Source organism: Mytilus edulis, chromosome 1 (genome assembly GCF_963676685.1).
Source record: "Mytilus edulis chromosome 1, xbMytEdul2.2, whole genome shotgun sequence".
Taxonomy (NCBI): Eukaryota; Metazoa; Mollusca; class Bivalvia; order Mytilida; family Mytilidae; genus Mytilus; species Mytilus edulis.
In genome coordinates this window covers 60,880,875-60,907,720 of record NC_092344.1, presented here as the reverse complement: position 1 = coordinate 60,907,720, position 26,846 = coordinate 60,880,875, and the positions used below count along the sequence as shown (strand labels likewise).

Sequence of the window (26,846 nt, the reverse complement as noted above, 5' to 3'; positions counted from 1 at the left end):
TAAATTTGTCACCAGAGAAATATATCTAATGTCGGATTTTTATTTGATGTTCATATTAATAAGTGACTGAAATACAAATTTTTATAGATATTTAATTCACATTTATATATATTTTTTTTAAAGTACGTGTTGAAGTTTGGATAACCGGCAGATGCTTGTTGCGTTTTCATGAAATTCATCTTGTTATTGGGCTGTGATAAGCCCGGTAGTACCGAAAAATTAATCTAATATTTCGTAGCGTTCTTTGTCTCTTGAACCAATTTTATTTTTCAGGTGGTCGGACACATTATCTATAATGTGTTTTGTACCCGTATCTCTATTCTGTTTATTTGTTCTTGCAAGCGTGCTTTAATGTGGTGACAGGCGACGACGGACATGCGTTTGAACAATAGACTGGTTTGGAGCTGGAACACTTTAGTTTGTTTCTTATGGTGCACTGTTCAAAATTTATTTTCATATATGAAGACATTTTTAGAAATGTATAACTGGACAAAACGAAACCAATAAGATAATGCATTTTTACTACATGCAACACACTAAGTTCATATATGACCCGTTTGAGTAATATATTTCGGGCCTTCAACAGTGAGTAAAGCGCATAGCACATAGTCATTATTTCATAAATTATTTCGTACGATATGTTAAGCAGACAATTTGTTAAAAACAATACAAATCGGATTTCCTTCTGACATACTTGCCACAGGCATTTGTCTCAGAAAAAAAATTCCTATATACCTTTTCTGAGACAAGTGCCTGTGATACTTGTTCTTCTTTAAGAAAAGTAGATTTAAAGAAATTATAGTTGAAAATATTTCTGTCGGCTTTTTCTTTTTTTTCGCGTGATATATTTAGGTTTAAATATTCTGATTATATTGCATTACAAAAAATAATTATTTACACATCATGTGGTAAAGGCATATTTTCAAGGCATTCATACGAAGCATTCTCTTTCTCTGTCAGAATTATATCTTTAGCTCTAAATTTACACATACTGAAAAAACAATTCGTGAATACTGTACTAAAAAATGTGGAACATTTTTAAAACATTTGTCTCTTTTATATATTTGAAAATGAAACTTAATCTGACTTAAAATCGGGAAATGATTTTTTTAACTTCTTTTACTTTTAGAAGAATAATAAAATGTCGAAATATACAAACAAATAAGTACCGTATGAAGCCTTTGTAAACAAATATCAAGCTGGTTGAAAACTAGTGGTTTGGATAAACCCCAAGAACGACACATGATTTTCTCTCTCTCAATTCCATCGTATTGTTTTAGTGAAACCATTTGTATATATACACGCATCTTTGTCGAAATTAAAATAAAAACAAAACACTTATCAATATATATATTTATTTTGTCTTCATATCTCTTACATAACAAGCTGACCACACTCTAACTTATTAGTCATTTAGTAGGCGCACATCAAAGTCGTGCACCTGTGGCAAATAACTTTGTCGGGAAAGAAGTAAAACAAAAACAAAATTATTTGTTCTGTAATAATTTTTCATAAGAACAACACATTTAATTATAAATATTAAGCATACATTTTTTTTAGATACAATTGTTTATTACCTAAAATAAAAAGATTATGATTGTTTAATGAATTGTTTTGTCATTTGGCACGTGTCAAACGGTTCATTGATTTTCGGCATATCAAAGAAAAACGGGCACGTGCCTAAATAATGTTGAATATCTTGTTTATTTATGATTATTTTTCTATAAAATTTGAAATTTATGCATAAAATATCAATCTCTAACATAATATGTAAAAATAATACACACACCAGCACTCCTTCTAGTCCTTAGTGTCATTGTATAGTCCTTAGTGCACTAAGGAGTCCTTAGCAGTGTTTAGACGTACCGCACTTAAAATAATTTTTTTTTATTAAGAAATTTTGAAATCAATGATATCGAAATAACACTAAAGGAAAATAACAGAAACATCAAACATTCTACATGAAAAATTAAATATAATTTAGAAAAGTCTTACTACAGAAATCCTTGATTTGATGCAACATTTCCATATAAAACATCAGCCGCCATTTTGAAAAATCCCGGAAAATTCCCTTTTTTAAATCGATGTTTGACCGATTTTGCCCTGAAATTAAACTGTTTTAAGTAGTATTCTTCGCCAGATATATGTTTGAATATACTTAAACGATTTGCAAAATTTGTTTTTTATTTACGGAATTTCTTTATTGGTTGTACAAGTAGACATGGGTATCGATAATTTAGCATTGAGTCAACGGAGAAATGACGAGAAAAAGTGCATGTTTTACGATTCAGATTTGACCGAATTTAATCAAAAATTAAACTGTTAGGACCAACATTGTTTGATAGAAATATGTTTGAATATAAAGGATTGATTTGCAAAAGTAAGAAAACGGGTCAGGTTTATGAGAAAATTAAACTTTATTGAAGCATATATGCATTTTATATGGGGAAATATAATACAAAATGGCGGCTATTATACGTCACAAAAGTCACGTGATGTCTAAATTAGTTGGATATGGGCGGGAAATCCTGTTATCAGTTGCACAGCTGGTTCCTGGTAAAACGATGCATCCACGATAGTAAACATACTAGTCTAATTAGTTGTTTGATAATCTACTAGGGACTTTTAATGAAGTACTAGCCAAACTAGTAATATTTACTAGGTATTTTTTTCAGTGTACCAGACAGTTAATAAAAAAATTCTGCGGCAATACTTTTATCTGCTCTAGATGAGAACGTAAGCTAGAGATCTAGGGCCTACTTGATCAAAATAACAAGTTAATTTATAGCACGGATCAATCTTTTTTAAGCTAATAAATAATTTACTTGCCCACCATACTTTAATTTGAATACAAAAAATAAACCTTTTGTCCAGTCATATTTAAGCGAAATCCACTAGTTCAGAGGTAGAATGTTTTGTACAAACAGTTTTGTGTGGCAAAAAAAAGTTAAAGCACGAGTGCAACTTTCTTTTCTTTTAATGCAGAATTATTATTACTTTTCATGAACTATTTGACAGGATGCCGATAATAAGGAAAGCTATTTCACCCAATAGTGCAATTTTGCCATCATTAAAAAAAAATCATAATTATTTACGATTCTATAAACACTCCAAGTGTTGACTATTTAAAATGTAAAGCGGGCAGTACGCTGTGTAAAATATCGAAAGCGATTGATTTTGGCTTTATATAACTAATAATAACATAAGATGTATGTGTTATTCTGATTGGCTAACTGCACATCTCATGTTACATTACACAACGAAAATCATTATTCATGATGACACGAGGTCCCACAATAAAGTGCAAAGGTGAATTTAATAAAAACTTGATAAAAATCGTGTTTTCATGATCCTAGCTAAAACATGTAATTATAAATATTGAATGCTTCTTTTTGTAACTTCATAGGGTTGTAAAAGCGTTGACCGTGCGTACATTTTCAGAATGAAGCGCTTCCGCTTTTCATACAAAATGTATTTCGGTCATCGCTTTACACCTCAATGAAGTAACAAAAAAAAAGCATTCAATTCTTAAATAAACCAGAAATGAAATTTAAAAATTCATTGAAGTGTCTTTGACTGCTTAATTATATTTTAAAAACTGATGATATATTGGTTATATATTAATAAAAATATTTTAAGTACGTTTGAGTCTTATGCAATATTTGTTTTTATATATTTGAAAACTGACTGCTACCGACCGGTTGCTTGAGCCTGGTCTCACAAACTCCGCATTTTCATTACAGCCGATTACATTGAGTGTGTAGACAAAAGTAATATCTTTGGATCGCTTGTTTGTTAGCTGAACTATGAGGTAACTAGGTGGCCACAGACCACAATTAATTCCTCTATTAGTTCTTTATAACTTTTTGTCTCATTAAAAAAATTGCACCTAATCTTTTTGTCAAATTTTCTGTGTGTGTAATGTATAGTACTAGTCCAAAAACATATCCAAATTTCAGAAAGATTGCTCTGATGTAACTTACAAAAGCCAATACACATCCATACCCCTATGGACAAGTCAAGAGATGTTCCGAAAACTGTAAATATTACCTTTTTGCACTTGACCTCATCACTCTTTCCATATTAAAATCAGTTAAAATACCTTCAACAAAAAGTTATTTCACCTCTCTTCTTTCATTTCCACCCCATAAAAACTAACAAATGAATGAAAAAGGCAAAGAAAAAAATGAAGAAAAAATACACTTTAATTAAAGGGAACTATATTCGTGAACAACGAAAAGTAAGGTCATTAATTGTGGTCTTGGGCCTATTATAAGATATTATACCAATCTCCTGTAGAAGGAGCCTAGTCCTACAGACAGATTGATTGGTTATTTGTCGAGCTAGTCTACTCTTAAAGGAGGGTAGTTTACCTAACCTAATAATACAAGCAAGCTAACCAAGGATAGGCTACCTTTGCCTACACACTCAGTGCAATCGGCTGTAACTTTTTTACATTACAGGTTGCAACACCTTGCCAAATCATTAGGTTCCAATAAACGTTTGGAAAATTTAGTTAATGTGCTTTCCCATAGGGTTTTATACAGAACAATTACCGGAAATCTATTATGGAAACTTGCAAAAACAATATCGAAATCGAAATCAATGAAGTTACTCACATTAAAAAAGGTTGAGACATTGAAGGCCAAATATTTGTTTTATTCTTGCGTGTCTTATTATAATCAGACGGTAATTTTAGAGTTTACAAAGAATATAAAGACAAACATTAATGTCGAGTTTCATTGGTGAAATTAACACTACAATACAAATAAAGGATTCTCAAATGATCATGACTTTTGCTTGTAGTAAAATGATCAATGAATGAATGAATCAATCAATCAATCAAATTGAGAATGGAAATAAAAAATGTGTCAAAGAAACAACAGTCAGCCTAACCAAAGAGCACAGCCGAAGGCCACCAATGAGTCTTCAACACAACGAGAAAATCCGGGCTTCAGCTGGTCTCTAAATAAAAATATATACTAGTAATGTGAAAATGGACGTCACACTTAACTTAGACAAAAAAACATAAAAAACTAACAAAGATCAGAGTCTACTGTCTTGGGACAGGCGCAAAAATACGGCGGGGCTAAACATGCTTTGTTAGATCTCAACCCTCCCGCTATACAATTATATCTAGCTCATGTAGAATAAACAAACACACAACAATATGCACAGAGAAACTCAGTTTAAAAGAAATCCGAGTCCGATGACAAAATAGTAAAAAAAGAAACTACACAAAACGAATATGATTCATAAATTAACAAAGAACTACTAGCAGTAACTGACATGCCAGCTCCAGACCCCAATCAAAAATATCGAAAGAATATATCGATATAAGAAGATGTGCATGGTATGAGTGCCAATGAGACAACTCTCCATCCAAGTCACAGTGTGTAGAAGGAAACTATTATAGGTTAAAGTACCCTCTTCAACACGAATCCTTAGCTCACACCGAATAGCAAGTTATAAGGATCCTCCAAAATGATTAGTGTAAAACCATTCAAACGGGAAAACCAAAGGTCTAAACTCTATATATAACTAGAGGCTCTGAAGAGCCTGTGTCGCTCACCTTGGCCTATGTGTTTTTGGTGATGGTGATGTGTTCGTAGATCTTACTCTACAAAACATTGTTGATGCTTACAATTATCTTTATCTATAATGAACTTAGCCTAGTAGTTTCAGTGGAAAATATTCTGTAAAAATGTACAAAATTATGAAAAATTGTTAAAAATTGACTGTAAAGGGCAATTACTCCTTAAGAGGTCAATTGACATGTGCATTTTAGTCATGTTGACTTACATGTATTTGTAGGTCTTACTTTGCTGTACATTATTGATGTTTACAGTTTATTTCTATCTATAATAATATTCAAGAAAATAACCAAAAGCTGCAAAATTTTCTTGAAATTACCAATTCAGGGGCAGCAACATAACAACAGGTTGTCTGATGCATCTGAAAATTTCAGGGCAGATAGATAATGACCTAATAAACAATTTTACCCATGTCAGATTTGCTCTTAATGCTTTGATTTCTGAGATATAAGCCAAAATCTTCATTTTACTCGTATGTTCTATTTTTATCCATGGCGACCATCTTGGTTAGTTGGCAAGGTCACCGGACACATTTGTTATACTAGATATCCCAATGATGATGGTGGCTAAGTTTGGTTGAATTTTGCTCAGTAGTTTCAGAGGAGAAGATTTTTGTAAAAGTTACGACGACGGACGACGGACGCCAAGATATAAGAAAAGCTCACTTGACACTTCGGGCCAGGTGAGCTAAAAAACGAGAAGCGAGAACGACATCAACAAACGCCAACTACTGTTTTTTGTGTGATTTTTTTATTACTAGACCAAATATTTCATGATTTTTTTATTATCTAGGGCTGTATTTTTGATTAACAATTGATAACCAAGTTAAATAAAATCATATGTGTGTATAGCAAACATATTAACTTTGGCTTGAAAGACGTCTATTTAATTGTTTTCCACTCGCTCTGCTCGGTCGGAAAAATTGACAAGAATAAAATCCTAAGATTGAACGCGTTCGTTCAACAATCTTATTAAAATAAAAATATATTAATTTTCTCATACACATAAGTATTACGAAATTAGAGATATAAATTTTGATTAGATTAGTTCGTCTTATTTACAAATGTAGTGTTATCTGTAGTAAATTTACTGACTTTTTTAATAAAGGATTTGATTAAGAATGTGTCCATACCACATAAATGCCCCACTCGCACTATCATTTTCCATGTCTAGTAGACCGTGGAATTGAGGGTCAGAACTCTATATTTGGCATTGAAATTAAAAAGATCATATGATATAGAATATGTGTACTGAGTTTCAAAAAAAATATATCTGTACATTAACTCCACTTTCAAGTATAGAGACGTGATTTTTATTCTGAGACAAGTGCTTGTTACAATCCAAAAGAACTTGCAGTCATTCGATGTTCAGTACTTCAGTACTTTGATTGTTTGAAAACGAGGTAAATACCCTGCCACATTCGGTATGTGTTTTTGTTACACCTTTGTTTTCCTTCTGTTTTGTATCGATCTCATACGTTAAACCCTTTTCCACTGATTTGTATAGTTTGTTCTTATGCTGTGCTGTAACAAAACTGTCCCGGCTGTTTACAAGCATGTTAAACGCCACAATATATTGCATGTGCCTGCTCCAACTCAGGAGCATGTAGTTCAATGGTTATCGTTTGTTGATGTCTTTTATATGTGTTTTTCGTAATTCATGTTGTTTTAAAATAGGCTGTTATTTTTCTCAATTGAACTGTTTCATATTTTTCAATTCATGGACTATTGTACCCGACAATACCGTATGTTTTTTCTCATTGTTGAAGATTATATGGTTGCCTATACTAGTATATAATTGCTTACATCCACTACATTTGAACTTTGTTGGATAGTTGACTCATTTGCATTAATACCAAATCTCCTTATTAAAAGTTGAGGGGTGTGTGTGTTTCTTTGGAAAATTTAAATGTTTTTATCCCAGGTCACCCAGTTTGAATAGAATATTTTGACATTTTGCTGTGCTCTTGAATTTGAGTAAAGAGCCAACCAAAGCTCACGGCCTGTTGGTGGGTAGTTGATGACTATATGGTAAGCTCTGGATGTCTTTTTGAGTATTGCATACGGTGATTTGGTGATGTCTTCATGCCATGCATTGTCCCATTACTTTATATAGACAGCTTATCAGTCAACCTGATCTATCAAGTAGCTCTCTTCGCCTTTTGTATAGTCAGACGAAAAACAAGATATAAACTGACTTAGCTTGGTATATACATGTTTATTTAATATACTCATATAAATATAAAAAAAGAAGATGTCGTATGATTGTCAATGAGACAACTCTCCACAAGAGACCAACATAACACAGAAATTATCAACTATAGGTTATCGTACGGCCTTCAACAATGAGCAAAGCCCATACCGCATAGTCAGATATAAAAGGCCCCGAAATGACAATGTAAAACAATTCAAACAAGAAAACTAACTTATTTATGCACAAAAATTGAACGAAAAACAAAAATGTAACACATAAACAAACGACAACCACTGAATTACAGGCTCCTGACTTGGGACAGGCACATACATTTTGAATGTGGCGGGGTTAAACATGTTAGCGGGATCCCAAATTCAAGTCAAATTGATATTTTAAAACAACATAAAAGTTAAAAAATGTTAAAAAAAAATATTTTAATAAATGTTGAAAATATAATTGTGTTTGTGAGTGGAAAACTACTTAAAATTGTAGAAATATTCAAAAGTAGTTCTCGCGTTTTTGTTCTGCGGCTACGTTAACGGAACATCAATCAAGTAATCGATCTTCATGACTATGGCTTCAATATTTAATAGTATAAAATATCATATTCTGCTTGTCTTAGACTCAAAAAGACTTCAAGTTTGAATAGATCTACGAAGACAAAAGAACGTTCATGTGTGGTTTAGCAATTGTACATGCCCACGAGACCGACGTTCAGATATTGTTCGGACGATGTTTTGAGAAATTCCGATGCGACCGGACAAGTAAAATTAAACTGTTACAGTATATTACAGAACACAAAACTGGCTATCTTTGCTGTAAATACAAGTTAAAAACCTGACATGGTTTACATTAAAGCTAAAAATCCCAATCCCACGGCATCAAATAATTTAAAAAAAAATATATGACCTTTAACATTGGAGGTCTAAACTAGCATTGAGCCGTGTCCAGGTCCGAAATAGAAAATAAAGAGATGTGGAGTAAATGTACACGGAACAAAATCGCACACAATATATAGAAAAAATACAAATTATTAATGAACAGGGCTTTTATGCCTGTTCTTCATCTTGAAAGGAGCTGGAGGGTCTTCAACGAGGAACTAGACCATTGATCCTCATTATACAAAAGTAACATATATAGGTTAGAGCATCGGACTATACAAAAACATAAGTTCCTGGTTCGATCATCGTTCCGGTGAGAAAATTTCCAATCCACTATAATTAATAAATATGTTTAAACTAACAATAGCCACACACTTGACTTTGTGGATTACATTATTTTTTTCATCATCCTACATATGTCTTTTGATATTGTTCATACATGTAAATACTAAAAGTCTTACACTGTATCTATATATTTTGCTCCGAGACCAGAACATAATAAAATAGATAAATTAAAACTTGCGCTTTAGATTAAGAAAGGGTGTGAAAGATTTTGTATAATTTTTTCCAGTTCTTCTGGAGTCCTTGAGCCCTTCCCTCGCCAACAATATATAGTTTGCTTTATTTGTAAAAGAGGCTAGTTACGCTACAATATTATTATCTTAGATTAACCTCTCCAAACTTAAAAGTAAAGATCACGCACCGGTACATTATTGTTTAGATTGCTAAAGACTTTTACACCCGTCGACATTATCTTCGATTAAAGTAGTATTGATCTGACAACCGCTGTGCATGTATACTTTAACGACCTTTAAATGAATGACAAATGACAACATTGTCATTTTTTAAATGACAATTAAACTGTGTTGGAAAGATAACATAAATACACTTTCGTTTTTCGTTTTTTGTTTTTGTGAAATCAAAAATGAAAAATGAAAACACTTTCATTTTTCGATTTTAGTTTTTGATAAATCAAAATTGAAAACTGAAAATACTTTTGTTTTTCGTTTTTTGCTTGTGAAATCAAAAACGAAAAACGAAAACACTTTTGTTTTTCATTTTAGTTTTTAAGAAATCAAAAACGAAAAATGAAAACACTTTCGTTTTTCGTTTTGATTTTTAAGAAATCAAAAACGAAAAATGAAAACACTTTCGTTTTTCATTTTGGTTTTTATGAAATCAAAAACGAAAAATGAAAACACTTTCGTTTTTTGTTTTTTGTTTTTGATATTTCAAAACGAAAAACGAATGGACGCAGATATACACGGACCATGTTCCACAACCTAATTACACTTAGTAAACTGGTATTACTTTTAATTTCTTCTGTTTTTTCTACTTTGTTTGGGCGATTGGTTTTAAAGAAGTTAAATTAAGGATTTACATCAGATTAAAATTTTAGATTTTATGATTTTTTAACATACGTTATCTGTATATATCCGTTTGCATTTTTGTCGCATTTGAGCAATCAACAAACGTCGTCAAAGACCACTCTTGACTTGTTGTTATACTAGATACTTGTACTGATATATTATTATTTCTGCATGGTGTTATGGATATTCATATTAATGTTTTAATAACTGTATATAATAGCAAATAGTTAATTTTACCTCTAACATAGTTTGCCACTGTCCTTATGCATCTAAATAAATGTGTTGGTAAAGGTGCACTGGGGTCTCCTGATGTTACAACAATAATTCGATCTATTTTTAGATATTCCGAACGTTTGGAAATTACATTTTCAAAAAAACTATGACGATTATTATCTGTATTGCCCTTATACAAGTCATAAAGCCGATTTAGATCTTCTCCCTCTTTAATTTTGCCGTCAAATAATGCTCTCAAAAACGCCTTGTTGAAGTCACCATTATCATTTTCCAAACCATTGACATCGATAAATGTTGGAAACCATACATTAGGTTCTTCTTTGAAATAAGTAGAAGCCTCGAAACTGTAAAATTAAGATTGCAAACATTTTTAATTTTCAATATTATAAGGCTCGTATTCTCTTAAAGAATTATAGAGTGACAGGCGGATATGAGGGCTGGTATTGCATCCCTAATTATAAAGGTTGACGGAATTTAAGGTCAAAACTTTGGTCCAGATCCTCGTTTGTAGAGCTCCTTTTGAAAGTATGGATGAGTCTCTCTGACTGATTCAATGACAAAATGAGTACAGACAACTTAAATAACGAGCATGAGAGTAATTCAAGCTAAGCACCCATGGCTAGGAAAAAAAATAAGAAGATATTAGGGAAAATATGTACTACTATAGATAATGCATCAAGGCTTCCGAAGCTGCACAAACTCCTTACAAGTATAGATTAAGTTCGTCTTCAAGTGATTGTTCCACTACTAAACTATCTATTCTACTTACTAGTACAATCGGTACAACCAAAAACCTGGGTATAATTTTTGTTTAAAAGGCCTTTGAAATTTACAAAAGATAGATTTTTAGTAGCAACAAACAAAAGATCTATGACAGTTGGACCTTCTTTAATATGTTATGTCATGTTAATGGAATTCAGATGAGAACTAACTGTGCACCACTTATTGTGGACCAGTTTCTGTATAGTTATGCGTTACAATTTACTAAATTTAACAAAGACCAATCGAAACAAAATTTGATACAAAAATTTAATAATATAGATATTTGGAGAATATATTGACTCACAATAATGATGACATATGTGTGTACACTAAAGAGATTTATCCTGCTAAACTGACTATGAAGTCATATGAAACAATTGACTCGTGAAAAATATTGTTAATCCAATTCTTGAACCAATGCATGTATATATCATAAACTTAAGTCTTCTGTGCAAAACTTTATCATTCTTTACGCAAACATTTCGTAAAATCGTTAATTTTTTTTCTCTCTGTCTGTTAATGAGTGAAAATATGGCTGCTACTTAATAGTCATGTTTTAAAGCCGATGTTTACCGATTTTCATCGACTTATAGTAAACAATCAATTAAAAAGCATGGATATTGAGCACATTTATAACATGTACAATCTGAGAATTATAGTTTATTTAAATGACAGATTCATGCGTATTGCGATCACCAGATTTTTACGAGAAGGGTCACGCTGAGGTCACTTGCATACCGAACATATGTCGGGCGAATTGCTTCCTGGAAGTAAGCAATTAAAAAAAAGTAAATTCTTCTAAATGTGGATAAATTAAAGAATTTTCTTCAGAAAAAAGTATATGTACACAAGTTTTATATTGAAAACTATCCATTTAGTTATAAAAAAAAATATGCATCATTTTACAATAAGTTTGTTCAATTCTTATATAAAACGTAATAAATTTTGTGTCGTATGTTTTGTTTCATAGCGGTTTTTTTACGTTTCACCTCGAGGAAACTCTCTATCTTATTAATGTATTAATCATTTGCTTCAGGTCGATCCACTTTGCACCCTTCCGTGAATATGCGTGATATAATTGCCACTGGACATTACGGTAGCAATCAATTTATCAGTTTCATTTAGGGATGAATACTCATTAGTTCTCAGTTGATAATTGTCTAAAACAGTTTTCCCTTTTTTGTGTATTTAATTTTAAAATTTTATTCAAACTTGATTTTTTAATGTAAATTCTAAAATTTCTTTCCACATTTTTCTCTTTTAAATTATTTTCTTTTGTCAATATTTAGAAACCGGCGTAGTCCACATCAGGGGTTACATTGTATCAAACCAAACTAGGAGGAGGGGAGTAAAACAGGGAAAAGTCTCTATTGAGTACATTCAATAACTCATATATTGAAGCGTAAACAATGGCAGTCTCGTATAGGTGGCAAAATTTTCTGCGTCAATTTTTATATGTTATATATATCTGGTAGACTAGTACTGTAGTTGTCATAAAAGCAAAATCGGATGAAAAAAGGTTGGCAACAATTTATAATAAGATTCAACATATTTTGGCCGTTTCGTTTATTCTATAGTGATTGTCTTACTGATCGGTTCTGTTATTTAAAGTGTTTTTTTTTCATCTACACTTGTCCTTGCAAAAGGCGCTAAAGATGTGTCAAAATCAACCATGCGACTTATTTGAAGTTCATACTTCCCTCTCAACCATTCAAATGGTTCTTTAACGTATAATAGATAGCGTGAAACTCTCACTACAACAAGCATCGGATAAACGACATTTTTATTTCGACCAAACGAGGCTGCATATTTTATACACCCAAATAGCTAAACAGCCACACCAATTTTAGAGATGTCAATATTTCTATAACTAATCAATCCTTTGGTTTTGAAAGCGAATATAAAGGTATACATCAATACGACAGCAACCCAACGACACGCATAAATCAAAACAATAAGTTAGAGTCAACATACAAACTTTTGTAATAGCAAGAAGCCTTTACAGAATAAAAAGCCCCAAACTGCATCATGACTAAATAATTCGGAGTTGAGTTTTTGGACAATTGTTTGGTTGATAACTTTCACATGCCCTTTTTTAATTTTGATCAGTGGAAATTATAGAAGGTGTAATATAAATCAGTAGAAGAAAAACACTTCACTGTATAGTAACGGTAAAAATACTTAATGATTATGGTTGACGTCCAGTGGTGGTAAATTAAATGTCGAATATTCAGGACAAAAACAAGGAATGTAAATATAATATGAAAATTAACACTGCTTTGTACTAGACCGACAAAGTGAGACGGATTTTTAACGTGTAAGTTCACAAGCTATCAGTTTGGATGAAAACAAGTCACCCTTCGTTTGACACGGTCGGGATTCGGACCAAAGTAATAAACAATACAGTTTCACAAAATTCCAACCGTTACTTATGCGAGCTAAAAGTATTTAACTTAAATTAGATGCGTTAAATGATATTTAAAACTACACATATATAACGATGGCCGACATCAGAGAAGATTTAGAGGATCTCTGCAAATTAAAAACTATTGCTTCAATTATTTTAGTGGCCCCAATGTTGGGAGCTGTTGCAAGGCTAAATTTCTATTCATTTAAATCTACCCTCATTTTCCAGTGGTATTTCAAGTTTACGTCCAACCTTACTGTCGACCGACTATTGCAAGTCCTACCTATATTATTTAAAGATAATGTGTTCTCGTCATGAACATGAATGAAATATTTGCCACTGGACTTTAGGCAAACAACAATGAATCAAATTAGTACACGAAGACACGATCTTGTAAAATGCTGTAATATCAATTTAAATCACAGACTAATAGATCAAACATTTTGATGTTATTTTGTGAAATTTACCACAAAACTGAACCATTATATTTTTTTTTTATAAAATACTTCTTTACTATGGTTCTTTAATATCTACCGTTTTGTTATTATTTATAATATATGATGAAAGGTAAAAGTTTTTTCAATGAATTTATGCTTTCTCTATAGCCGTGAAAAGGGAATTACGGACGACTAAAATAAAAGTGTTGTTCCCATATATACTTTGTAATACAATTGAAGAATTGTAAAAATTTATTATCTATACACGTTTTGATCGAACCACTCAAACTTACTTATCTTGCTGCTAAAGTTGATACATTTAGGCTATTCAATACAATTGTATTCATTGAAGTTTACAAGCGTAGTAAAAAAAAATATTTTAAAACTAATTGGACTGAACAGACAACACTAATTATTTCGTAGTTGCATGTAACGTATAGTGAAGGAAAATAACAGAATCAAAACCAACATAAAAATGTACCCTCCTATTGTGCAGGACCTTATGCATCTAGGTCTGTTCGATTAGAAGTTGAGAAACAAGCAGTTTAATAACTTTTTGTTGGAAGAGTTAACTTACTGTTTTAATTGGTCTGGTCTTTAAGAATCTGTTTCATGATTAATCACAAATTAAAAACATCAAATTTATATATAACAAGACATTTTGTATAGAACATTCATTGGTCAGTTGTGAATGAGGTCTGTATATAGGGTTTTGATTTGTTCATTTATAAAAAGAAAAATCGTTATTTTGAAAAGTTGGAATTCAAAAATATTAATTTACCCCTTAATTCTTTATAAAACTATCCTATGGTGTTATTTAAATGCTAAAATATGATAATCAATATACAATTAAACAGGCGCGGATCCAGCCATTTTAAAAAGGGGGGGGGGGGGTCCCAACCCAGAGTAAAGGGGGCTTCCAACTATATGCTTCCATTCAAATGCATTGATCGGCCAAAAAAAGGGGGGGTTCCAACCCCCGGAACCCCCCCCTCTGGATCCGCCACTGATTAAATGATGTACTACCATTTAATCGGTCCGTTTCAAATGCACTTTGGTAACGGTTATTTGTATATACCAGTGTGAGTACTATTTAAGTTAGATATATTTAGACTGGTCCAATAGAGGATATAAAGGCTTCTGCAAGTGTTTTCGTTTGTACTTTTCTTATGTTTTTGACGGTTTGTAAGTCAGTAAAAGATCAATGATTAAGTTAATATTGACATTAAAAGTACTCCTCACAAAAAGGGCTGTTCAAATCCCATCGCCCTTCGGGCTCGTGGATCTGAACATCCCTTTTTGATCGGAGGTCTTTTAATATCAATATTAACTTATCATTGAGCTTATACTATTACATATTTGTTGTATAGTAATATAACTCATTAACAATATAAAGTAGAGGCCCAGAGTCTTTTGATTTGAGGACCTTGGTTGGTGACCTTGAAATAGATCTCAAGTTCATAGGTAAATTTAACGTTCTAGATTTTGACTTTGCTTTACCTCATATGTATACATGATAAAGACATGGAACTTTTTGCATTAGATTGCAAGCAATGTGACCTTAAAAAAGTCAACCGGAAGAGACCTTTTGTAAACCGGAAGTAGCTATTTTTGTACTAAATTAATGTTAAAGTATATAGAAACATATATTTTTGAAATCAGTGTCAAGTAAACTATTGAAAAATACCGAAAGTAACATCTTTTAAACAGGAAGTAAACTTTGATCTCCCTTATTTATATCTTTTTGTACAGAAACCATATATTTTTGGAATCATCGTTCAATAAGCTGTCATTTGACGCTGAGATTGACATTTAAAACCAAATTTTAATATTTTCATATCGAAATAGATCCTAACTGATGGAAAGACCACCAATTGACAATTGGTTTTTAATCTCAATAATAGTATTGGGTAAAAAATGAATGGCGTAGATCTTGAAATTTTTAATTGAAGCTCATTATTATAACTTTTTCAAAGATATGAATTACAGATGTGACTCAAATACTATGGAACTAGAGGTTGATTTTAATGTACATTATTTAATTGCCAGATGAATTGCAAACTTTTTGAATGGTGCTGTAACCGAAAATGAGATTTTAAAAAAATTAGAAAAATTAACAACAAATAAATGATAAAGCTGGTGGATGTGAAAAAAAAAATTAATGACCATATAGGACTCATATGGTCACGATAAAGTGCGATAGTCTTCGCTAAAGCGCGATGGTGTCAAACTCTAAAGTACGATGGTCGTTTATTTTTTAAGTGCGATCAGATGACACGCTAAAATACGAAGGTGTAATGTGGTTCAGGCAATAGTGTTTGTTTTATGCTGTATTCATATTAGTTTTTCATCTATTGTATTGTTTATAAATCATGCCGTTGTCTTTCTCTTTTGAATTGATTAACACTAGTCATTTCGTGGTCCTATATAGCTTGCTTTGCGATGTAAGCCAAGACTCTCTGTTTATAGTCATATAAATATTATCAGGTACATAAATCAACGACGTTTGTCTTTGGTGAATAGTTGTTCTGTTGACTATTACACAACATCTTCTTGTTTGTTGTTGTTCATTGTTTTGTATAGAAATCAGTCCGTTACTTTTCTTGTTTGAATTGTTTCACACTGGTCGTTTTGATACCCTTTGGTTGTTATAGAATACCATCTACAGGGGTTAATCATACGGTAACCTATAGTTTATTACAGCAATGACATTTAGCCTTGGATAATGACTTGTCTCTCTGGAAATCGTATTATAATGCTACAAATCTAGCCATTATGTTACTATCTTGTTGGCGAGTATTAATATCTTTCACAGATCACAGACATGACGAACCATATTGTAAAACAATATTTCATAAAATACTTTAATCAAAGTACTGAAGTACTGAAAATAGGATGACGGCAAGTTCTTTTGGATTGTCACAAGCACTTGTCTCAGAATAAAAATCACATCTCTATACCTGAAAATGAGGTTAAATTACAGGTATATTTTGTTCTGAGACAAGTTCATGCGTGGATGATAAATTCAACCTCATCGTAATAACTATTATATTATAGTGATACAAATCACTATACTCTAGGTGTTTTTTTTTGTTATATAGTATATTAATATTTGTATATTACAGTTACATGTATAGATAATTTTCATCCATTTGTTAATCCTTATTTTCTATTATTATATTTATAATAGTGCAGTGAAAGTGCATGGTGGACACTCTTCTGTAATAATTCGATTCTTCTCATAGATTGGATTTGAGTAGGCATTCATAATTGAACGGATTTCGTCCTCATTGATCAACACTTACACTTACAGTATGCATATGTGTCCCCTCTCACTTTCCCCTTTTTATCCACAAACAAATCTCCATGTAACAGCATTGGAAAGTAACAAATTATTGAATATTATGTTTCTTTTTATTAAAATAAGTTATCTTATATATTTAATACTTAATTACATTGTTTTATAAACACTCACTAGAGCAAAGATAAAAATAACGTCAAGTCCCATCTGAAACTGAGTCGCCTTTTTATTTATTTTTGTACAGTGGAAATACGGAATTTCATAATACTGGACCTACCTTTATATATTTGTTGATTATTGTATTATGTTGTTTTAATCTCTGTATATAATTATATTCAGTGAATTAGTTAACCTGGGCAAGTTTCTAGAAACTCAGAGTCTCTCTTTTTCCTTGTAATGTCCACCATGTTAACTTGAGTCGCTTACCGTAAACCGTCAAAGTGCACTGTCGTGAAAGGCGATATAACGTTGAAATAGAGTCTTTTGAGTCGCCTTTGACGTCTATATGAAATCTTTCAAGTCTTTTAATTGTATATATTTTGAACTACTATTGAACGCGACCTTAAATAACAAAACCTTTCTTCACTTTAGCTTACAATTTAAACCTTGCACTTTTAAAGGTTAGGAAATATTTTGTCAAAGTTTTACTTTATGTAAAACATAGTTTTATAAATTTTATATTATAAGAGATTCTAAAGATTGGAGATCATTAGACGTACATATTTTATATTGAAAGGTACATAAAAAGTCAGAACGATAAAATATTCCATATTTTATACATAGACTCGATGACGCAGTCTCGAGTTTTAAAGTCGCTATTCAAATAAGACATCTCTTTAGTTATTTTTAAAGAAAGTAACAGTAAAAGTCATACTTGTATTATTTACTTGAAATACCAATAGTATAGTAAGAAATTGTTATTATTCATTTAATATTTTCAACGATTCTTTACATAAAATTGAGAATGGAAATGGGGTATGTGCCAAAGAGACAACAACCCGACCATAGAAAAAAACAACAGCAGAAGGTCACCAACAGGTCTTCAATGTAGCGAGAAATTCCCGCACCCGGAGGCGTCCTTCAACTGGCCCCTAAACAAATATATACTAGTTCAGTGATAATGAACGAAATTGTACACAAGAAACTAAAATTAAAATAATACAAGACTAACAAAGGCCAGAGGCTCCTGACTTGGGACAGGCGCAAAAATGCGGCGGGGTTAAACATGTTTGTGAGATCTCAACCCTCTCCCTATACCTCTAGCCAATGTAGAAAAGTAAACGCATAACAATACGCACATTAAAATTCAGTTCAAGAGAAGTCCGAGTCTGATGTCAGAAGATGTAACCAAAGAAAATAAACAAAATGACAATAATACATAAATAACAACAGACTACTAGCAGTTAACTGACATGCCATATATATTACGAAGTCGAATATTCACCAAAAAGTACAGTAAAATCAGGAGTCGCAACTTAAACATTTGAGAAGTCGACAAATTCTTATTTGATTTGCATATAAGGAAAATGTTGATATGATTGGTCGAGGGGACTTCCAGTAGTTGGTTAATATTCGATAGATGACGTTCACCGAACTTCTTTTAACAAGATGGCGCAATAATAACCTCGAAGTTACCAAAATTGATTTTAACCGCACGTTAATCTTTAAATTAGATAATAAACATATCAAAAGCCTTTGTTTGAATGATAATAAGTTTTCGCAGTTTATTTCTTATCAGATAGCAAATTTTGTTGGGTACATATTTTTGCGTTAACCAAAAAAATATATTCATGCGCAAGGCTTATCCAATGACATAAATATATACAATTTACGTGTGATAGAGGTAACACGTGTGGTAAAATCCATTCCCTATCTCCAATTTTATAAGGATTAAACGCCTTTTTAAAGGAATTTATTGGTGTATTATTATATAAATTGTACCAAGTCACTCACAAACATATCATAGAAGTCCTTTGAGGCAACAAAGTTATCTCGGACCCAAGGATCTAATTTACCTCTTTTTTGCGCAGGACATTTTTACGTTGATCTGATCCTAATAAATTTCAAAAATATTCATTACCCCTCCAATCTCAACAAAAATGACACTGAGTACACATCAGAGAGAACTCGCATTCAATATAATATTAATATGTCCACAACTTTTCTCGTTACGTCAAGTTAAGGCGATTTTCGTCCGTTCGTAAGATGGTAAGAAACTCTATAGGTTTGTTTACACTTTTTACAGTTCAATCAGAATCAGTAAACGCTGATTAAACGATGCGTTTGTTTCTACTTTTGAAACGTTTAACCAACTATAACAAACTACACACAACGTTTAAAAAACTATGGTTAGAAAGAACTGCACTCTTAATTAAGGATATTGTTTCATGTCTTGTTTTTGTTTTTAAATTACATGCACTCCTATAATGTTTTCGTCATTATTAATAAAAAATGTTATATTCTTTACATATCATCAAATACTTTAAGGTGATTGTTCTGTTAGACATTTATTCCTATGTTTACATTTCGATAAATCATGTTGGCCGAACTACTACTAGCTGTTGCCACTGTATAAAAGGCATGACAAACACTAATGATATTCACCGCTCTAAAAATACATTAATAAAAGATAGGGAATAAAAATAAATCGGTCAAGGAATATGAGGATTAAATACATTTTTTTCTAGAAAATTTTGGTGTGTAAACCGGGTCGCTAGCTAATAAACTTACATATTAGTTTATGAAATAACCCATCCGTTTTCACGACAAAAAAATCTAGGTATAGTGCTTTTTTGTTTATACTTGTACGTTGAAAAGTCATTGATGTTGTTTCAGTTTGTGTCTAATCTGTTTTGCTTATTTTGCAAATAAAATGCATTAAAACTAAACTGATTGTGGTCAAATTTGTTTCACTTCGGTCGAAAAGTTTTAGTGAAGAAGATTTTTGTAAAAGTAATGAACAGCGAAGGCCCAAATTAAGGAGAAAAGATCCCTTGATTCTGTTGGCCAGGTGAGCTAAGAATCTATGATAATGAATTTTATTTGAAATTACAAATTTCAATACTAATTGTGATAACGAATTCAACAAATTCGTAATCACAAATATAATCCTTTATAACAAATTATAAAATTCGTTATAACGATTTACAACAAATTCGTAATCACAAATATAATCCGTTATAACAAATTATAAAGTTCGTTATAACGATTTACAAAAAATTGTGGTAACGAATTTCATTCGTAAAAACGAATTACAAAATATTTTATAACGATTTCCACCAATACGTTATCACAAATTCAATCTGTTATAACGAATTATAGAATTCTTGATAGCGATTTAAATTCGTGATTTCGAATTCAAATTATATTCATGGGAGGTCCTTAATGGGCTTCCGTATACTAACACGCTTCCGTAAAACTGTGCAAGTTAATGAGTTACTTGCCTTTATTTGAAGTTATGTTTTCCATCGTTTCACTCTAGACTAGTTTTGTCGGAACCAGATATTGTAGAAAAAGCAAACACAGTATAGTATGGTACGCCAAAGCATTATATGATGTGCATTTACCTTTATATGATGTGCACGTGTCATTATATGATATGCAAACGCCTTTATATGACGTGCAAATATGCTTATTATGGACAATGAAATTGAGAATGGAAATGGGAATGTGTCAAAGCGACAAAAATCCGACCAAAGAGCAGACAACAGTCGGAGGCCACAAATGGGTCTCCAATGTAGCGAGAAAATCCCGTACCCGAAAGCGTCCTTCAGCTGGCCCCTTAACAAATATGTATACTAGTTCAGTGATAATGGACGTCATACTAACTCCGAATTATACACAAGAAACTAAAATTAAAAATCATACAAGACTAACAAAGGCCAGAGGCTCCTGACTTGGGACAGGCGCAAAATTGTGGCGGTGTTAAACATGTTTTTTGATATCTCATCCCTCCCCCTATACCTCTACCCAATGTAGAAAAAACAATACGCACAACAATACGCATATAGTATATGAATCAAAAGAATCTTTATATGATATCCAAACATCTTTATGTTCTGTCCAAATATATTTACATGATGTGCATAAAAACTTAAATGATGTGCAAATATCCTTATATGATGTGCAAATATATTTACATTATGTGAAAACATCTATATATGATGGGGTTGTGTCATTATGATTATTATGTGCTTGTAATCTGATATCATGTGGTTCGGTTAACCTCATTATATGATGACGAAACGTCATTATATGTTGTGCTTTCATCGTCGTTATGGTCAATGAACATGATTACAATTATAATGATTACTGTCTACGTCATTACTTATGGAACGCCGGAACTGTCTTATAGTGTAAATATTTAATGTGTTTTGTCGCTTTGCCTTTACGTCCTGTCATTTCTTCTTTATGTTATGTGCAGATGCCTTTTTTTCCTGACACGGCATCTCTGTGTTATGTCAAATTAGTAATTTGTTTGGTCAAACAATTGTATGATATGTCATTGCTAAATTTTGTTGTGTAAAATATGCATTATTTACATTATGCTGTAACTACTATATATTCTGCGAATACTTCGAAACTTTATGATCAACCACCTTTACATTCTCTCATATTTTATCTATGTTATGTCTATTCTTCTTTTACGTGAGTCAGTTAATAATTGCGTCCTGTCTTAAGTGTTGTTGTTATGTCAAATGTTTTAAACTTTTTGTTTTGATACACCTTTCAGTTGTTCTATGTAAATCTCATGATATTATAGTCTTTTGGCGTTATGTTGTTTTTATACATATGTATCTCCAGTGAAAAACATAATACATCATGGTATAATTCATATGCGTTTTGCCGTACAAGTTCTGTGCAAATACCGCTTACAATATGTACAAACACCATGTAAGTTATGTGCAAATGCCTATTACATTATGTCCAAACATCTATGACGTTATGTGCAAACACCTATAACGTTATGAGCAAACACCTATTACGTTATTTGCAAGCACCTATTACGTTCTGGTAAACGCTTTTTGACACAGATTAAAACAAAACGCATCAATCATTTGCATTTTGAAAATAAAGAAAATTAAAAGTCATGAATTAAAGTAACATTTGATCTGTAATGTAATACACATAGTTAATTTTCCGGCATTTGATGGCTTAATATCCTCAGAAGAGAACAGTCTGTAATTCTTTATCTCATTTAAGCCAATAGTTGTTGCTGAATATTAGCCACATCATGAACATGTAATTTATCCGTCTTTCTCGTTTCTCGTTTTTTTAATTTTATATAGATAAGACCGTTGGTTTTCCCGCTTGAATGGTTTTACACTAGTAATTTTGGGGCCCTTTATAGCTTGTTGTTCGGTGTGAGGGCCGTACGTTCACCTATAATGGTTTACTTTGCCAAAACTCCCTGCTAATTCAAAAAAAAATACAAGATAAGAGGTGGCGAGAAAATATCTTCGTTCTCGGTCAATATAATCTGAATAGACGCATATATAATGTGTTGACCTTGATAAAAGTCTATAATTCATAAATTTAATTCGGCTCCTTCCAAAACCATGTTATGATTATGTATGCAAGATATGGCGACCTATGAAATGATCCGCTTGGTGCTGATGAAAGAAAACATTATAAATAAATGAGTCCGTTAGTGCTCTATTTTGAATTGTTTTACATTTTCTTATTGACTATGCGGTATGGGCTTTGCTCATTGTTGAAGGCCGTACGGTTGTTAATTTCTGTGTCATTTTGGTCTCTTGTGGAGAGTTGTCTCATTGGCAATCATACCACGTCTTCTTTTTTTTTTATATCAACTTATATTCCGTAAAGAAATGAGGTTGCACTTTGATTTTTACATGTACCTTTTATTTTGCTTCGAATAACAGGGCAGAGCTTTTAGTTTCAGTCGATATACACGCCATCTTAAAATAACTACTTGTCACATATAAATTATGTTTGGTTGCTTCATGATGTGGCTGATATTCAGCAACAACTATTGGCTTAAAAGAGATAAAGAATTACAGACTGTTCTCTTCTGAGGATATTAAGCCATCAAATGCCGGAAAATTAACTATGTGTATTACATTTCAGATCAAATGTTACTTTAATTCATGGTCGTTTTATTATGCATATATTACACACTGAAATTGAAAATTAAAATATCAATCATTAATACGTCTTTATTTGCATTGCTAATCTGCAATATGCACGATTGGTTTGCTAAAAAATGTTCCTGTACAATGTTGTCAAAAATGCATTAAATGTATTTTATGACTTCTGTCAATCTAGGCACACCTCCAGAGAGACACACCTCGAGAATCGTGTCTATATATTTGTAAATATTTTAATTTTCAACAAGTAAAGTGAACAAAATATAAAAAGAATGGATGTATAACGCACACTTTTTAAGTAGAACAACATATAACCTTCAGTTCACATTCAGCATTCAATGGGCATTACCTTGAAAAAGAATACAGCGAAGTAGTTCAGAGCTTTTTAGAAAGCCAAAACTTTTCCTTAATTTTCAAAGTGTAAATCACTGATGCGTTTTGTTTTAATCTGTGTCAAAAAAAGCGTTTACCAGAACGTAATAGGTGTTTGCACATAACGTAATTGGTGTTTGGACATAACGTAATAGGTGTTTGCACATAACGTAATAGATGTTTGGACATAATGTAATAGGCATTTGCACATAGCGTAATCGGTGTTTGCACATAATGTAAGCGGTATTTGCACATAACGTAATAGTGTTTGCACATAATGATGTAGTTTTTATACATAACTTAATAGGTATTTGCACATAACGCAATAGGTGTTTCCACATAAGGTAGACTATGTTTGCATATAGGGTAAACTATGTTTGCACATAGGGGAAACGATGTTTGCACATAAGGTAAACGATGTTTGCACAAAACGTATAAGCTGTTTGCACATAATGTAAAAGGCATTTGCACATGAAGTAATGAATGCTCACAGAGAGTATCGATTGTTCGGCAAAACGCATATGAATTATACCATGATGCGTTGTGTATTTCACTGGAGATACATATGTATAAACACAACATAACGCCAAAATACTATAATATCATGATGTTTACATAGAACAAAGGTATATCAAAACAAAACCTTTAGAACATTCGGCATAACAATCACATTTGAGACAGGACGCAATTTTTAACTGACTTACGTAAAAGGAAAATAGACACAACATAGATAAAATATGAGAGAATGTAAAGGTGGTTGATCATAAAGTTTCGAAGTATTCACAGAATATATAGTAGTTAAAGCCTATTGTACACAACAAACTTTAGCAATGACATATCATACTACTGTTTGACCAAACAAATAACTAATTTGACATAACATAGAGATGCCGTGTCATGAAATATAGACATTTGCACATAACATAAAGAAGAAAATACAGGACCTAAAGACAAAGCGACAGAACACATTAAATATTAACACTAAAAGACAGTTCCGGCGTTTCATAATTACTTATTCCGGTCTTCTTATGCGGAATAAATATAATCCCGGCTTATATCTGTAGCTATTGTTTTGAAAATTGTTGCGATTTGAGAAGAGAAAAACCTTGACGTGTTGGTTCCTCGTTTTAAGATGAAAATAAAATCGATTGGTCTAACATAATGAACATTCGCGGTCTACAATAATGAGCATACAGTTAAAGTTATTAAATTTAAGAAATAACTCTTAAATATGTTGCTATCGCAAGCGAAAGTGTACTTTCAAGATAAAGTGAGACAGACTCAGTGACATTTAACAAAAATTAAAGTTTCAAACATTTCGGAGGAAGTTTAAGATCAGTTAATACAGGAGCTAGTTAAAGAATTTACCGGCCGCGGCGAAAATATGAAAAAAACAAATTCTTGGGCTCTTATTTATAGCTTGCTGTTCGGTTTGAGCAAAGGCTCCGTAATGAAAGATCTAATTTGACCTATAATTGTTCACTTTTTTCACATTACGACTTGAATGTAGAGTTGTCTTATTGCCACGCATACCATATTTATATCATGGATATCTACGTTTGTCCTACCTTGTAAAATGTTGTGTAATACTGCTCTCATCCGAGCTGTTGCTCTCATCCGAGCTGTTTTTTCGAGGTTTTGAATACAATCTCCATTTATCTTCTCTGAGGCTTGTTATTGCTGTGTTAACGAACGAACTTTTTCCACAACCAGCAACACCTAATACTGCAATATTCAAAATCTTCTTGTTATCTTTAACCGATGTTTTCATGTTTTTAATGATTTCTAGTTTCCTTTTCCAATATATGTCTTTCGTTTTATCTGGAACAACGCCATAACGATTCCCAGCAGAAAACAATCCTTGTTCCATCTGCAAAAGCAGGTAATTCTTCAATTAGTATGCACAGACCTCGATTTAAAGTTAATGTCCAAATTCAAGTTCGTCTTAGCGTAAAAGTCGAGTACATTTTCGCGTTAGACTTCGAAGTTAATTAAGTTGAAGTAAGCAACAATTTATATAAAAAAGAGAAGAAATGATCCACAAAATTATAGGCCTATAATCTAATCTGGGTAAAATTTGTACTTCAATATTGAACACAAGATTATGTAATCATCTTGATGAATTATGTATACTAAATGAAAAGCAAGAAGGTTTCAGAATGGAGTATTCTACGACTGAACATAAATTTTACTATACATATTTTATTTGAATTATTGAAATGGGGAAAGAATAAGTTACAATGTGCTTTTATCGACTTTGAAAAGGCGTTTGACTCTCCACAGCCTAAATTTACTTCTGTTCAAATTATTGCAGAATGAAGTACATGGATAATTGTTTCATTTTATTCAGAATAATATGTATGATTATGCCAAATCTCGTATTATTCTTAAGGGTAAAACATCTGATTTTCCCTTGTGAGGTGGGTGTGTGGCAAGGGGAAAACCTTTCACCTGATTTATTTTCTATATTTTTAAATGATCTTCAAACTTTTTTTTAACAGAAAAATATAACTTGCTTAAAATCTGTATCACAAGAAATCGAAAATGAGCTGATAGTATTTTTGAAATTATTTTTACTTTTTTATGCAGATGGTACTGTTTTTTAAGCAGAAAATAGCACTGATCTACATTACATGTTAAATACCTTTTACGAATATTGTGAAGAATGGAAAATGAAAATAAATTCATCTCAAGGTCACAGTTAATTGTAACGATGTTGAAATTGTAAAAGAATACAAATATTCAGGTATTTCGTTTTTAAGGAGTGGACCTTTTATCAAATAAAAATATTTAAAAGAACAATCCACTAAAGCTATGTATAGTGTTTTCAAAAAGGTAGACAAAACAATGTGTCAATAGAATGACAACTTGTTTTATTTGACAAAATAGTTTTAACAGTACTGTTATATGGATCAGAAATATGGGGTTTTGAAAATATAGATATACTTGAACGTGTACATTTACAATTTTGTAAAATGATTTTACATTTAAACAGTCTACTCCAAACTTCATAGTGTATGCAGAACTTGACAGATACCCCATTACTGTGTCTGTAAAACTACGATTGATTAATTTCTGTAGACTTCTTAATTGAAAAGAAAGTAAAATTTGTACTGTATTATATAAACTTATATTTTATATTATAATGATAACGGAATAGAAACGAAGTGGATATTATATATTAA

At 31.8% G+C, this 26,846-nt stretch overlaps 1 protein-coding gene across 1 annotated transcript in view; it reads right to left on the bottom strand.

Annotated features, from left to right (window-relative positions):
• LOC139514847 (uncharacterized) overlaps positions 1–26,846 on the bottom strand; it is a 276,626-nt gene that overhangs the window by 239,487 nt on the left and 10,293 nt on the right. Inside the window, exons 2-3 of the mRNA XM_071304452.1 lie at positions 25,230–25,531; positions 10,276–10,616 (exon numbers count right to left, since the gene is read on the bottom strand). Of these exons, the coding sequence (XP_071160553.1) occupies positions 10,276–10,616; positions 25,230–25,531 (643 nt within the window). The remainder of the gene's footprint in view (positions 1–10,275; positions 10,617–25,229; positions 25,532–26,846) is intronic.